The sequence below is a fragment of the Anopheles ziemanni genome, chromosome 3 (genome assembly GCF_943734765.1).
Source record: "Anopheles ziemanni chromosome 3, idAnoZiCoDA_A2_x.2, whole genome shotgun sequence".
Taxonomy (NCBI): Eukaryota; Metazoa; Arthropoda; class Insecta; order Diptera; family Culicidae; genus Anopheles; species Anopheles ziemanni.
In genome coordinates this window covers 53668612-53684161 of record NC_080706.1, presented here as the reverse complement: position 1 = coordinate 53684161, position 15550 = coordinate 53668612, and the positions used below count along the sequence as shown (strand labels likewise).

General features: G+C 42.6%; 6 protein-coding genes across 6 annotated transcripts; 3 read left to right on the top strand and 3 right to left on the bottom strand.

Annotated features, from left to right (window-relative positions):
- The first annotated feature begins 631 nt into the window (after positions 1 to 631).
- On the top strand, positions 632 to 1790 carry LOC131289259 (26S proteasome non-ATPase regulatory subunit 8). The gene is made up of 3 exons (XM_058318476.1): positions 632 to 849; positions 913 to 1088; positions 1167 to 1790. Exons 1-3 carry the CDS (start codon positions 751 to 753, stop codon positions 1678 to 1680), a joined length of 789 nt encoding a protein of 262 aa, XP_058174459.1. The 5' UTR covers positions 632 to 750; the 3' UTR covers positions 1681 to 1790.
- Positions 1690 to 5096, bottom strand: LOC131289258 (DNA repair protein XRCC1). The gene is made up of 5 exons (XM_058318475.1): positions 4988 to 5096; positions 3500 to 4924; positions 2562 to 2650; positions 2032 to 2499; positions 1690 to 1965 (listed from the first exon to the last, which is right to left on the bottom strand). Exons 1-5 carry the CDS (start codon positions 5036 to 5038, stop codon positions 1809 to 1811), a joined length of 2190 nt encoding a protein of 729 aa, XP_058174458.1. The 5' UTR covers positions 5039 to 5096; the 3' UTR covers positions 1690 to 1808.
- Positions 5097 to 5458: 362 nt separating this feature from the next.
- Positions 5459 to 6073, top strand: LOC131287625 (ADP-ribose glycohydrolase OARD1-like). Its single transcript, XM_058316689.1, has one exon. It carries the CDS (start codon positions 5550 to 5552, stop codon positions 5991 to 5993), a length of 444 nt encoding a protein of 147 aa, XP_058172672.1. The 5' UTR covers positions 5459 to 5549; the 3' UTR covers positions 5994 to 6073.
- A 77-nt stretch (positions 6074 to 6150) lies between these two features.
- On the bottom strand, positions 6151 to 10581 carry LOC131283980 (protein HBS1). The gene is made up of 6 exons (XM_058312829.1): positions 10486 to 10581; positions 10212 to 10420; positions 9912 to 10143; positions 7433 to 8019; positions 6955 to 7360; positions 6151 to 6880 (listed from the first exon to the last, which is right to left on the bottom strand). Exons 1-6 carry the CDS (start codon positions 10523 to 10525, stop codon positions 6249 to 6251), a joined length of 2106 nt encoding a protein of 701 aa, XP_058168812.1. The 5' UTR covers positions 10526 to 10581; the 3' UTR covers positions 6151 to 6248.
- A 401-nt stretch (positions 10582 to 10982) lies between these two features.
- On the top strand, positions 10983 to 11530 carry LOC131286497 (peptidyl-prolyl cis-trans isomerase NIMA-interacting 4). Its single transcript, XM_058315457.1, has 2 exons — positions 10983 to 11107; positions 11179 to 11530. Exons 1-2 carry the CDS (start codon positions 11011 to 11013, stop codon positions 11496 to 11498), a joined length of 417 nt encoding a protein of 138 aa, XP_058171440.1. The 5' UTR covers positions 10983 to 11010; the 3' UTR covers positions 11499 to 11530.
- LOC131286496 (protein-cysteine N-palmitoyltransferase Rasp) lies at positions 11512 to 13101 on the bottom strand. The gene is made up of 2 exons (XM_058315456.1): positions 12959 to 13101; positions 11512 to 12895 (listed from the first exon to the last, which is right to left on the bottom strand). The coding sequence occupies exons 1-2, from the start codon at positions 13053 to 13055 to the stop codon at positions 11547 to 11549; spliced, it is 1446 nt and encodes a 481-aa protein (XP_058171439.1). The 5' UTR covers positions 13056 to 13101; the 3' UTR covers positions 11512 to 11546.
- Positions 13102 to 15550: the final 2449 nt, after the last annotated feature.

Genomic DNA, 15550 nt, shown 5'->3' with positions numbered 1-15550 from the left:
AAATTCCGTTTCTAAGATGAATAAGCACAATACGCACAGGTAAACCACTTGAAATTTCAAATGATGGACTAATTATGTATAAACAACACAGATCAGTAAAAGTTTTAAAGCGATTTTAACTTTACCAACAGGTATTTTAGGTGAAATAACATACAATCAAAATTTTCTAAATGCAATAACGAACCTTTTGTAAAAATGCAAGTTTACGCGAGCCGCTGTAATGAACTTTTGACAAGAATAGTCCTAGTGGTGGGCTTATTTTTATGAACAATTCAACCGATCCATTAACCCACAGGTACACGAGTTCCGTCGGAACTCCAGTCGACACGAAGTGAGAATTATTGTTGAAAAATCAAATCCATTCGGAGATCCGGATTTCCGAGTCCGAATCCCAATCTGTCATATCATGCGTGCTCTTCTAACTTGCCGATTTTTCATATCATTTGTTAACGTAGCATCCAAATCCAATTCAAAATCAAATCTGATCAAGATAACTGGGAATACAGGTTGATCTGACCGAATCAAATCTTTAGAATCCATCAAATGGGATTCGAATCTTTAGAAACCGTCTAGGGATTGAGTCTTCGAATCTTCTGGATCCCAATTATGCCAACACTAACGAAAATGACATTTAAGATTTAGCATTTCATCGTCGATTATTGAAACTTATTTCAACCGTGAACAAAAGGCAACAATCGACGGTCTAGAGCCCTTCTTCTACTAAACAATCGTGTTAGGCAAACAATTAACATGGAAAGCACGGTCGCGCAATACAAACAGCTTAAAACGGAGTGGACCAAGACTCCGATCAATCTTAAGCTCTGTGGTACAATTTTGGACAAGCTGAAGGTAAAGCCGTATGGTAAACTGTGCAACACAATGTTTAATGGAAAACCCTAATCTTTTTTAAAGGTTGCCCTCGTGGAAATGTCGTACATTCCTACCGGGAATGCTAGCACGAACCAGCAGGAGTTGCTCATAGCTAGGGACATTTTGGAAATCGGAGTGGAGTACAGCATCGCTACCAAAAATATTCCGGCATTCGAGCGTTACATCTTGCAGTTGAAGTGGTTTTACTATGATTACAAGTAAGCATGCAAGTGAACTTAGTTTATTCCTAGGATCCGATACTAAGCTGCATGGTATTTTCTTTACTTGCATTGCAGTACCCTTATTGGCGAATCGAAGAACAAGTATCAGCTGCTGGGTTTAAATTTGCTCTTTCTTTTGTCACAAAACCGTGTTGCCGAGTTTCATACCGAACTAGAGCTTTTGCCCGCTGACATAATCCAAACGAATCCCTTTATCCGACATCCACTGGCGTTGGAGCAATACGTGATGGAAGGACGTTACAACAAGATTTTCCAAGCGAAGGGCAACGTACCGGCAGAAAGCTATAACTTCTTCATCGACATCTTACTGCAGACGGTCCGCAACGAGATCGGAGTGTGTTTGGAAAGCTCATACGAACGAATCTCACTGCAGGAGGCAGCGAAACGGTTAAACCTGAAGACAAAGGAAGAGGTGAAGCAGTTTGGCGAAAAGAAAGGCTGGAAGCTTAGCCCGGACGGTTTCTATCATTTTGTCAATGAGTTGGCCAAACCGAAGGAACCGATACCATCGCAAGAGTTGGCCGAGCAGGCCATAATGTACGCACGGGAGCTGGAAATGATCGTTTAAGTGCGGGACAGTATTGCGCAAGTGCTACATTTGAATAAAAAATCACTTTATTATTATTTCGATCGCTGATTTCTAGATTCGATTGGTCACAATAAATCAACATGCGTTTATTAACAAATCGGTGTTACCTACACCAGATATCGATCTATGGGAATGAGACATTCCATTTCGCCACACTCATATATCCATAGCGGTTTCACTAACTTCGCCTTACTGCTGGGGGGTAACTTGTGCTTTTGGCGAGTAATAACATAATCCACATCCTGCAGGACCTTTGAAAGAGTCCTAAAAAGATATAAAATACGAATAAGCAAATCCAATCCTTCGCATTGCCACGCCATAACAACATACCCATTATGGGAGTGAATGTATTTCTCCAATTTGATAACATCAACGGCTGCAAGTTCCGAGTCCAGATAAAACGTTTTATCTTTGAAAAATTCATTATTCGAATTTTCATCATTGGCATCCCCTTCGTCTTCTGTGCTCACATCGTACACGCGGGTGCCACGAGCAGCCCCATCGTCTGAATCGGACTCAACCAGTTCGTGAAGCATTACCGGTTCTTCTACTTCAACAACATCATCGTCCTGATCCTCCACTCTCGCGTCCGTAGAGGACACTGGTTCGGGTGGCTTTTTAGTAATATCTACAATCTCATCTTCCGAATCGGATACATTGGCTTCATCGGTATCGATTGCGAACTTACGCCAGGAGTAACGCTTCCGGTTGTTGTAGCAGCATTCGATCCATTCTTTTTTTATTATTTTCCCCTTCCCTCGAACCTGGTTGTACTTTGGTGTATTTTTGTAAGCACATCTGTAAGAATGAAATCATTGAAAATTGTGGTCTGAAGGGAAATAGTTCACTGTTCGTTTTACATTAAATGGGTACACGAAGAATCCCAGTCCGGTTTGTATTTCGCTCCCATCGCCAGTGCTTGGTTACGGATGGTTCCTCTTTCGGGATTCTGCAGGCATATTTAAATTCATGAAATTATTCTCCAAATTTGTAACCTGCATTCTATCAGACAAAGTGAGCGTTGGTTATTTAAGCAGTTTTAGATTGAATCCAGTAGGCACGGTAGAAAGTATATTATTCGAAAATGAGTGATCCTGAGATTCAAATAATACCGAAGAAGTTTTACCGATACTTCCTCAAAGGACTCTCTTATTATACATTCCGTTTAAACAGAGGTACACAGGATATGTCTTACCCGTCCCAGAAATGTTTATCTAAAAATATAATTTATCTTCTCCCGCAAAACAGCATGCACATTGGGAGAACTGCAGGCATACGTGCTTTTGAAAGGCACTGAAAAACTAACCGATATTGAACTGACTCCCTTGTCCGAGCAAGTTATGGAACAACTCGTGGAGACGCAGATAGCTCACCTGAACGGTGGGTGTTACAGATTGAACGAACTTTTGCGACCTTTCGAACACGTCGAACCTTCAGAAATGTATCCAACCGAATCGTCTCAGAGCAGCAAAGCTGGCAAGAGCGCCAAAACCGTAAAATTTTCGAGTTTAATAACGCTGTGGACTATTGACTCTGAAGGTAGTTCACAGCAGTCTATGATGGTAGACTACTCAGATGCTAGCATTGGAAGTGATGCAGATAGGGCAACAAATAACCAGGAAAATGATAACTTTCCAAACAATTCATCTCCCAATCCTCCATTCCTTATCGCAACTGACACATCATCTGATGATGAGCAATAAAATATAAATGCACAAACATTGGCGTTATGTATGAGGAATTGAAACAAATTTACCAACGAACTAACGATAAATTATTTGACACCGTTAAAACTCACCTGTATTCCGCTTATAACCAGCACCACATTTTCAAGCAGTCTTCCAAACGGTTTGTACTGCACACGTTTTAGTACCTCTTCGTCTGATTTTACCGGAGGTGAAGAAGACTTCGGTTTTTTACTCGATGGTGAACAAGACTCAGAACCTTTACTAGTTGGGCTTGGTGAAGACAACCTTTTCTTCGGTACCAACTCTCTTTCAATCGGCAAAGCTGGTGTACGCACATTCGTAGATACCTTCACGGGAGTTTTGTTTTTATCATACGGCGGAGAAGAATAGGATGGTCGGTGCGGGTTTTCAACCTGCTTCGGTTTACTAATTTCCTCCATTCGTTTTGCAGGCGGAGAAGAATGAGAAGCCTTGGGCGGTTTTTCAACCACCTTTGGTTTATTTTTCTCCTCCGTTCGTTTGGGATCGCGATCCATCGATTGCCCGGTTAGGTCGAGGAATTCTCTAAACTTGGACGAGGATACATCGTGTAGTTTGGAAGATTTTTTCGAAACAACAGCCTCCTTGGGCCCAGCTCTCTGCTTTTCTTGTTTCTGTTCCGCAGTTTGATAGCGTGCCATACTGTCATTAAACTTGTTGTCCGGCTTTTCGTCTTCTTCGTCGTACAGTACGGCGACACTGTTACGATTCGCTTTCGGTTTATCTTTGCCTTTGTGTAAATTCGCATCTTCATCGCTGCTATCGAAACGCTGGGGTTTCGGACGCGGAGTATTCACGCTTCGTACACTCCCTGGTGTGGGAACGTTTTTCTTCACTGCTTCCGGTGTCACCGAATCGCGCATCAACGCACTGACGGAAGTGGTCACACTGAGTGTGTTCGGTTTTAGCTTTTCCTTCCATCGAGCAAACACATTCAGCGATCCGCCAGCTGCTTCCCCACCATCCGAGTCCGGTGAATCCTCACGCAGTTTGAATCGTCCGAAGCTGATCACATTCGAATCGTGTCGCTTTTCCGCTTCTTCCTTGATTTGCTTTTGAAACCTCTCGGGGACGAGGCTTTTCTCTTTTCTTTCGCCGCTGGCAGTGCGAATGGTCACGAATGTGAGCCCATATTTGACGCGTGCATTGAAAGGCTGTGTGCAGATAATTTTCACCAGGTCCCACCGATCATCGGCCGCCGATGGAACCAACGTGGATTTGTTGAAAATCTGCACCCCATTCGGGGAGGTAGAGTTTCGACTTTCCACCGGGCCCATGAACCGGGTGCTAAGAAGTATTTCGGTGAAGTCGGGATTGCTTGGACCGCTGCGAGCCACCAGTACCTCGATGAACGCCGAATGCTCGTTTCCGATGTCGATGCCACTGATGCGAACCGGTTCCTCTAGACGAATCACTACAAAGGCGTTCTTTTCTCCTGCCTCGCGACATTTCCATTTTTTGTTGCCCGCTTTGAGAAGATTTGATGCTGGATAGTGCTGTTGGTGAAACGATGCTAGCATAAGAAATGGCTGATTCAACAAAACCTACACCTTTATTACCGGATCTTCGGAGCTAAACGATTCAATGGATATCAAGTTAACGGAAGCCATTTATTCGTTTGCCGGATCAAGAGCGGTTTCGTGATCAAACAAGAACCTGCGTTGCTTCTTGAGCCGAAAAATGATGCACCAAATTATTTGTTTACATTCAACGACCGGCACCTTGACAATTCGACCAAAACATGTTTAAATGGACGGATGCAATCATGAAAATATTTTTGGTTTTTCTATTGATGGAAATAAAGGTAATCATTAATGAATTTTTTGCCATTTCCACATAATTTATTCACAAAATCTAAAGAAATTGATTGAAACAATCCTACATCGCACGCCCACCTTTAATTAGCTCTGGTTACTGCGATTGACGTTGTATAAATTTGCCTTCACTTCACAAACAGCTGCTCCTAAAGCTTCCAGGCGGTGGAAGCACACTTCCATGATGTTTATCACATCTACTGCTCGTATTGCCTGTCCAGCAGTAGCTCGCTTCACATGGTCACCGTCGTGTCGATACGGGATAAGGACGTTCTTTAAAACTACAACTTTTGGCGCATCAACAAACATGGCAAACTGCGTTCGTGAAATCGAAGGTGACCTCTTCAGTGCTCCGAAGGATCACTCGTTGGCACACTGCGTCGCGGCAGATCTAAAGATGGGAGCCGGCATTGCCGTCAAATTTAAGCAGCTCTACGGAAAAGTCAACGAACTGCAAGCACAACATGTTGGAGTCGGTGGTGTTGCGGTACTGGAGGATGGCCAGCGGTACGTGTACTATCTGATCACGAAAAAAACTTACAATTTGAAGCCGACCTACGACGATCTGACAAAGTCCCTGCAGGCGATGAAGGACCACATGGCCGCGAACGGTGTCGGTAAGCTAGCTATGCCTCGCATCGGATGCGGTATCGACGGTCTTGAGTGGACGAAAGTTAAAGCCATCCTGGAAAACGTTTTTGGAGGAAGCGGATCTTATGAAATCGTCGTGTATAATTTTGTTCCAAAGTAAGCCTTTTTCTATAAGCGACAAATTACTACCGGATGTTCCTTATGTCTTAGAATTACAATCAATAAATCATAATGTGCGAGGGAATTGAAGGCTTTTTAGCAACTTTTTTTCATTTCGGATCAAGGTCAAGGGTATCCACCTGCATTTGCCATTGTTTCATAATTTATTCCATCACATGGAGTTCAGCAAATATAAAAAAAAGTGAAAAACAATCCTGAAACAAGAGAAAATAATTCGGGCTGGATCGTCATCGCTTTACTTAATAATTTCGGTAACAAGACCCGCGGCAATCGTCACGCCTCCCACACGCAACATAATTCGTCCTAAATCTTTAAAGTCCGCATACCGCTCCATACCGATGGGGCGTTGAAATTCAAGTTCAACTAGTGCGCACGAATTGTTGCCTAAGCAGCGCGGGTGTTTTTTTACCACCTCTCCGGTGCCTTTGTGTAGCTGGGCCTTGAGCTTGCGAATGGTGGCCGGTTCGATGAGCGACTGGTGGTGCAACAGCACCGGGTAACCCATCGTGATCGGAACTTTGATGTTGAAAACTACGATACGGGCCAAAATGCGGGTGGCCAGCGGTACCGGGTGGTAGATGCTGGACAGAATGTATCCAACGGCGATGTTGCTGATGTCGATGTTGGTCAACGTGAGCGATATCTGATCGCCGGCGAAAGCAGTCTGCTGAGGAAGCTCATCGATGAAGATGCTCTTTGCGACAGCCTGCTCCTTGCTGGGACAGACGAGCAGTTTGTCGTTGATGCACACGACGCCCGACTCGATGCGACCGCATATGCAAAAGCCCGAACCAGTCCCTTTGAAAATGTCCGCCACCGACATACGGAAGGGTTTGTCAATTGCACGTTCAGGTGTTTTGAAAGTATCTGAAACCGAGCAGCATGTTATTGTTAGCTTGTACTTTTCATATTTAACCATTAAAATCAGTTCTATAACTTACCGATAACTTTCAGTAGCGTAGGACCGTTGTACCACTGAATCAAGCCAAGGTCTGTCGGATCCTTTACCAGGTTTTCACCCGTTAGACCAGAGCAAGGAACGTACGTGACATCCGAGTCGCGAAAGCCGGCTTGCTTAAGGAACACCTTTAACTTATTCACGATCTCATCAAACCGATCTTTGGACCACCCGACCGTGTCCAACTTGTTGACCACCACACCCAGCTGGCTCACACCGAGCGATCGCACGAGCAGGGCATGTTCTCGGGTTTGACCACCTTGTTCAAATCCGGTCTCAAACTCACCCCGGGTAGCGTCAACGACGAGCAGCGCAACGTCGGCCTGGTTTGCACCAGAAATCATGTTCGGTATAAAATCCTTGTGTCCTGGAGCATCGAGAAGTGTTATCTGAAACAAGAAAACGCAAACTCTAAATCACCAACGTCTTACAGTGATTGTAGAAACTGTGAAAAAATATACCTCTTTCGTTGCTGTCTCGAACCGGGTGCTTCCAACATCCATCGTAATGCCCCGCTCGCGTTCCTCACCCGTCTCATCCAGCACCCAGGCATACATGAAGCTTTGTTTCCCCAGCTTCTTACTTTCCTGTTCATGCTTGTGCATGACACGCTGCGATACGTTGCCCGTGTCGTACAGCAGATGACCCATCAGAGTGCTCTTGCCCGCATCGACGTGTCCGATCACAACCATGTGAATATGCTCTTTCCTTGTACCGCGCTCTTTAGTGAACAGTTCCTTCGCGTTACGAACTGGTTCTTTCGGGGTCGACTTTAGCGACTGGTTGTGCAGCTGTTGTAGTTTGCCTTCGTCAGACCCGAGTTCGGGAGTGTTTCGCCCAGAAACGCTTGGCGACTGTCCCTGTGGGCTGCTGATCTCGAAACCGAGAGTTTTCCTTGCCACCGGTGTTACAACGACCGTCGAAGCAGCCATAGATGGACGCGCTGGAAGGTTTGTCTCCGGTGCCGGTGTTGCAATGACGGTTGGTACATTCTGCGATGCCGTCTGCATCTTCTTTTCCGACCGTTCCAGCAATCGCTCCCCAATACCTGGATTGATAAAATAATGTGGTGCAAATGTTGTGGATACATAATAAAATATGGTTCCTGGTTTCTTCACTGTTTGGCATAAACACGATTGATTGATTTCGGGAACGGCTTGAAGTGAGATTAATACTATCGATTATTAAAACCTGCTTTATTATAAAATCGTAGCAGTGACGTAAGTAACTTGCAGAAAATTAAAAAAACTATCATACAATCAAAAGTAAGCAAAAGATCTGGTTGAACTTATGTTGATTCACCATTCGTCGAATTAAAAATTGTGATGTTTTGCAAATCTATAACGGTTAAACTCTACCCAGTAGCAGATGACAGACTTAAAAAATAAGCAGAATATAATAAATATAAGTGGGATGTACAACTGCACCCAATAGTAGATGATATCTGTGTTTAATCGTTACGGCTTAAAATGTATCTTTCATCGTCGGAATCTCTTAATATGTTCTAGCACCACATCGTCCGGTGAAGGTACATCAAATTGGAATGGATGAACAGTAGTTGCCTTCGGAAACTTGTGCATTACATGCACCGGAAGCTGGCGCTTTCGGTAACGAATAGTAAGCAACGTTCCCATGGTCGAGGCTATCACTGTCCGATGGGTGGAAAGATCCTTTTTCAACACGGAGCTAGCATCGATTGTACAATACTCATCGATGGTTGGTTTGATAGTTTCCTCAAGATCGCAATCGATGAAACCGTACTTGATAGTTTCTTGCAATTCAGCCCCCCTTGTGAGATCGTTCGTACGAGCGTGCTTCGAATCGGGTCTCTTTTTAATGAGAGCCGATTTTAAATCCATTATCCATCCACTATTTACAAGCAGTTGACTGCTTGGATTGCTTCCTGCCGTATTGGTCTCCGCCGTTTGCTTCGGCTGTGTACCGTATGTCAAGGGCACTTTAAACAACGGAGGATGGGCTCCCGCCGAGGAAGCGGGAGACGAACTGAAAGGAAATGTGGGAGGCGTTCCTTGGGACTGGAGACGATGCTTGGCTAAATCCGAAAGGTTTGAGAAAGACTTTTTCGCAACCGACGTCGATATCGCTGAGGATGTACATGCAGACCCAATCGAAAGGGAGGAGAGTTTGTCGAGATGACTGATACTAGGAGGCGAAACAAGCACACCAGACGAAGGTGGTGGGCAGTTTTTGTTTTTCAACGCCATCTGCTCATCTTCATCATCGTCGGTGTTTTGTTCATCTTCCGACAATTTGTCAGATGGTTCTGGTTTTGCTTCTCGCTTCATTCGTTGTTTCACTAGATCACTTAAATTACCGCCGGTGCCAAACTGCACCTTGGGCAAAGCAAAACGTGGTGAATTCAGCAACGGCATCTTTAAACCTAGTGTACTAGTGCTTGGTTTTAAGTCTTACCTTGCGTAAGCAATCCAATTACCATGCCCATCCGGATGGATTCGTCAGTTGAAAGCGGGAGCGACAAAACCGAAAAAATAAAATTAAAATGAACGTACGTTAATAAAGTTGCGCTGTAGGCGAAGCGAATCCTTCGCTCGCGTGCTCACTAGAAAACGAAGCGTGTTTCGCCCGTGGGAGGTCAATTTATACATTGCATGCACTGTGGGATCGAACAAGTTAACCGACGTATAAAAATTTAAAAACAAAAAATAAACATTTTTGTCACACAGTATCGACATGACGAACAAAACCCGGACTTCGACCATTATACAAATAAAATAAATCACAGTATTTGGCTCACAATATTTTCAATATTGGAGTAATGATCCAAACTATACCCACGGTGCTCAATTATTGTTTTTAAATTTCGCAACATTTGCGACTGGTTCAACGTCATGTGGCGTAATGCAGGACAAGTAATGCGTATCTCTAGCAGTGTATGCGTGAGTGCGCCAGTAATCTCACCTTTTTCAATTTTCTCGCTCGTTAGTTTGGTACCGGATCTGCCGGCCGTCGGAGGTGTCTTGTTGCTGTTCAGTATCTCGTCCAATGCCTTGCTGCAGTCGTAATCGTGCTTCATGATTGCCTCCACCATCTGCCGGTCGGTGCTCGAGTCGCCAATAATATCCCTGATTTCATCCATGCAAGACAGCAACCGGGCACGGTCTTCATCGTTGAGCTCTGGCATTTGGTAGCACTACGGAACGAAAGCCGGTCTCGTCAACCGTATAGGCGAAGCAAACTTCACGTACACCATGTACATACCTCCGAGTCGCGTCTCTTGTGAGCGGTGCCCGCGGTTGCCACGGCGATTTCCTCATCATCTTCTTCCTCTATATCGCGATTGTTCGCAAGGAACTCGGACATGCTTTGCTGACCCCTGGCACGGTCGTACATCCATTGTTGTGCATCCGTCGGCGAGATGCAATCATCTTCGACCGAGTGGCCATATCGATAGTCGTCATCATCGTAATCTGTTGGTGGAGAACATTTGTTGTTTTACCTTCTCGTGCAGGCCAGTTTCGGTACCATTACGTACCATCGTAGACAGCGTTGCGCACATTCCGATGTCTAGACATGATTGTAGTTGGATGATCACATAGAACACAAGTTTAATTCACAAAAGTTTTCGTTTACAAAACAGCTCTCGGCATAATTATCTCACGGATTGAAAAAATACGTGTTTATTTGATTCTGACAAACACTCAATGCAGCATCGGATTTGTAAACGTCAGATGTTTGCTTTCGACTTTTCGACACATTACGGTTATACTCACTGATTTAATGCTGTCCTTCGGAAAATACTAAAATTCATTCCATATACGCATCTCCTATTCTAATTATGGTTAAAAAATAAACCTTTAACACCATAACTGAGATTCACGATCGACAAAAACGAGGTGTCTTATTTAAAAATAAAAAAATTTATCGAAAGCAGCCGATCCTGAAGGGTGGAGATTTGTCAACGTCTGCCTATTAGGCATGGTTTTAGCAGCCGGCATCTGTGGTACTCGGTAAAATAAAATACTTTACCGGCAGGGTTATTTTGAAAACATTGGAAAGGATGCCACCGAAAAAGGATGCGAAAGGAGGAGGAAAAGCTGCCCCAGCGAAGGGAGCTGCTGGAGGCAAAAAAGGAGGAGGCGCGGGAGCCGAAGAAGGTAAAATTATTTATTCACGAAATCCCGATGTTTTGAATCGGAAGTGATTTGCTGTGGATTGTTCGTTCCAGGTGCCGGAAAGGAGAAAAAAGGGGGAACTGCGGTGAAGGTTCGACATATCCTTTGCGAAAAGCAGGGCAAAATAATGGAAGCCTTGGAGAAACTTAAAGAAGGACAAGCCTTCAATGTGGTTGCTACGAACTACAGCGAAGACAAGGCCCGCCAAGGGGGCGATCTAGGCTGGCAGATTCGTGGCGCAATGGTGGGACCTTTCCAAGATGCGGCTTTTGCACTGCCAATTTCAACAACAAACGCTCCGAAATACACGGATCCTCCAATTAAAACGAAATTCGGATATCACATTATAATGGTGGAAGGAAAAAAACAGTGATGAATAAATTATGTGATTATTGTATGTTTCAATCAGTCATTTTCAGTTTCATCGTTTTGTTTGCAATATTTTAACTAACTGCCCAGTTTGGTAGAAGCAATACGAAGCTGCGTACAGCCCTAAATAATTACTGATTCCTTCTGTATACGTTCGCCGGAGGTAGATAAAACCCACTTGCTCCGAAGCGAAGAAGAAAAAATTAGAAACTACCGATGGGATAAAGACGTGCGTTCCGATTATGGCTCGCCAGCGGCTACCTGCCGGGGTGTAATGATTTACAAGCCTTTCTAACAAAATACACAGCCAATTTATGAATGACCATATGAGTATGAAAAGAAATACCCCGTGCCAGACGTAAATGAACGCAAACGTGGCTAGGCTGGCAAGAATTTTCTGCGGCATTGGTGATGTTTTCGTGCACAGTTGAGTATAAATGTACTTGAAGAGGAACTCGTATAGGCTCCGATCGAAATACTTCCACATATCCGAGTACTGGTTCACTCGGGCTATGCAGATTGGTTTCGCAGGCATATCAATTCCATCGAAACTACCGAATGCTATACCAACGCCATAAAATACGATATACTTGATATAGAAAAATTGTCCCATCAGAAATCCGAGCCCATAGAGCGCCCATAGGTTAACGTTCTGTAGCAAAACGTGATCTTGCTGAATAAGGTTTACATAAAGAAAGTGTTGACCCACCAGCATAACCATGGTCCAAAAGAGAGCCATTGCTAGACGGCTAGCCAAAATTGTAAATCGATTGAGAGTGTTTGATCTCTGATTACATTCCGTGGAGATATGAATAGTCTTGAATCGACTGTAAACGATTGCGGGACCCATTAACAGCAATGGAAAGTACAGCAAATACCCCAATAAATCCAATAAACCGTAATGTTCTGTTGGACGTGGGTCTCGTTGCTTATCTAAACAAAAACTGATACACTTAATAACGTTCCACGAAACGATCAAGCTAAGTTGCAACAACTGATCATTATCGATGTTCAGGTACACGTTCAGTTTGTCATAAAAGAACCAAACCTTGAAATAATTTATGAAAGCAATCCAAAAGACTGCCTTCAACCAAACAGTGCGACGATAGTTTTTGCCAGAATTTCCGTAATAGAACGAAACGCACTGAAACAACAGCACCGCTAATACTAATACGTTATACATAAAGAAGATAAATATCACTCCGTAGATTGCCAGGACGGTGGAAAGTTGTCTGCCATATCTTCGGCAAAGCTCCATCAGGCAAATGTGTAGCACGAAAAAGATACCATGCCTCCGTACGAACTGAATGTAGTGTTCCCATTCCCAATCAAAATCATCGCGTCGCCTTTGACGAAAAATGAACCAACCATCGTCGAGTGTATGATAGTTAGGGAGATTTTCTGAAAAGAATGAATAAACACCAGGTAATCATATGCTGGAAAATTACGACAATTTATCCTTACCGTTACTCAGTTCATAATTCTTGTAGAACGAATACAATAGGCATGTAACATACAGTATGCAACAGGCAATCAGTTCAAGAGAAGGTTTTTTCGCCATGGCCGAGAAGAGGTCATCCCGTTTGTTTTATGGAAAACAGAACGTCCTAAAACTATATAGAAACAGTCAACATGTGGTCGAATCAATGAAGATTGGCTGAATTCCTTTCCGGCCTATCATTTGGTAAGCATGTTACTACAATATTTGCGCTGGACAAGTTTGCAACTCATCACAGACCTACTCTTGGAAAGGAATAGTTTGCAAGCTCTAACTTTTTGGAAAGTACCCTTTTGGGCAATAAAACAAAAACGTTTTTCACTTGTACTTACAATATTGGTCCTCTAATCTTTAACCTTTCTTTCAGTAAACTCGTTGTAGTTATTATTTAGCCGTTCTTTACTACTCTAGTGGTAAGATCAAAATAACAGCGCATTCTTAAACGCTGCTGTAACCCAAGATTGTCTCTACGATGTTATTTATAGAGGTAAGCTAATATCTTGAGCACTTTGACAACTAAAGCTCGAAGCAGTTCAAAACATCAACTTTTTCAAAACCAATGTTAACATGAATCGATTAATTTATGTTTGAAAAAAAATCGACCATTATTTTGCGATGACCGGCGGATTACGATACTATATCCAACTTCTTCAAGGTTCAAGTAATATTTTTTTCAAGTAACCACAAATCATCCTTTCCAACCTAGCTTATTGTTTTGGCCACACTGTTTATGTATTTGGGATCAAAAAACACGTTAACTTGGGCAATTAAAGATGCAGCGGTTCATGCAAGATTCAATTTATCAAAAAACTGTTTTATCGATGCGTGGATTTCGTTATACAATATAAGCAATTTGATAACTCTATTTAAGGAAATTCGATAAAAACACAGATCATGCATGCATGTGATCGCACTCCGAGGCATACTTTTTCGATTCAAAACGAATACTTCTTAAATGTACATATGCTACTAGCATATCCCTCAACTATTGGTTTTTGCAAAAACAAAACAAGCGTAAATAAAGCAAAACTAGTAAGCGATCGACTTTGTTTCTCTAGCAACTAGTTCCACTCAACAAAACCTCAACAATCTTCTTCTTGGCGTAACGACCTTGTTGGTCATGCTTGCCCGTTAAGGGCTTACGAGACTTTTACCCTACGTGTACGAGGATAGTCAGTCCTCTCGTACAGGGGAGGGTCCGGTCTCGTTTGGGATTCGAAACCACGTCGTCCACCTCCTCTTTTTTTCTCTTCTCTTTTAATAATAATCTGTTAACCTATAAAATTATTTGTTTACTATTTTTCGAATGTACGATAATGAAACACAGTCAAACATTGAGAACATTTTTGTGTATAATCTTTAATTGTAATCATCCAAAATCAATTGAAATTAAACGTAAGAAGTTGGTGCAATTTTTTCTCAATTTCTGTATTATTTTGTCTGGTATTGTGAGTTTATTCGTCTAATCTGTTTAGTTAAATTTTTAATTGCCATTTCTCATCCTCATGATGATACCAAAATGTGTTTCAACTTTTGCTAGCGATGGTTTTCACGCTTTTCTCAACAATCAACTGTAAGACAGTAACCTTTCATTTCTTCGATTTTTCTTTTGTTTGTTGGATTACATGTTCAGTATATTTAAATTGAACCTCCTCGCATCATTTCACTTGATTCATTTATATATTGTTTTATATACCACGGCCTTACTTCATTCCACACCGCGTTATGTGTGTATATATATAATCTTTTTTGTTCGCGCAACTTGATCAGTTTTGTTCCAACTTTTTTTTTGTTGATCAGTGAATTTTTACTCCTTTTTACTATATATAAATAATTACTACTGATTCGGTCTTGTTCACATGTGCAGTACTTAATCGTTGCGGTCGTGGACATAATTTTTCAACTATACCCACATACCTTTGACGATTTCTGCCATCGTGTTACTACTGCTTCAAGCTGGCTACACTTGCGTTAATCGTATGATAATAGCAGCGTATCATCCATTCGTTTTTAACTAACAGCCGAACCAATGCTAAATTTAAGAAACGATCAAGGAATTCACCCATCTCCCGCCAGTCGTTCCACATCTGGCTTGACCTTAAAGTGAACGTTTGTTCGAGAACATGGAAAAATCATAAAGCATACAACAGGAAAGTAGCAGACAAGGGAGGATCGTGCCAGATAGAAAAGAAGCAATGAAATAATTGTATCAATGACAGATAAACAAGTAACGCCTATAATAAAGGATGTAAACAGTGGATACATTGCAAGCCTTTCGTTGTCCAGTCAAATAGCGTCCCCGTTGTTCAAAATATTGTAACTACTCTGCCTGGTCACAGGATTTTCATGTTTCAAACATGCCTTTGTTTTGTTTCGTGCTAGCTAGCGATCTTCACTAAAAAGGAATGGACAATTAACATTATATTATCGCACTACTACCATCGAGTATAGCTCTATAGAAACATGCCCACTACCATGCCCTAGTACTCGATACACTGTGGATGTTGGTCAGCGATATCCTTCGAATTGTGAAATGGTTACCAACAACCATAAAGTAT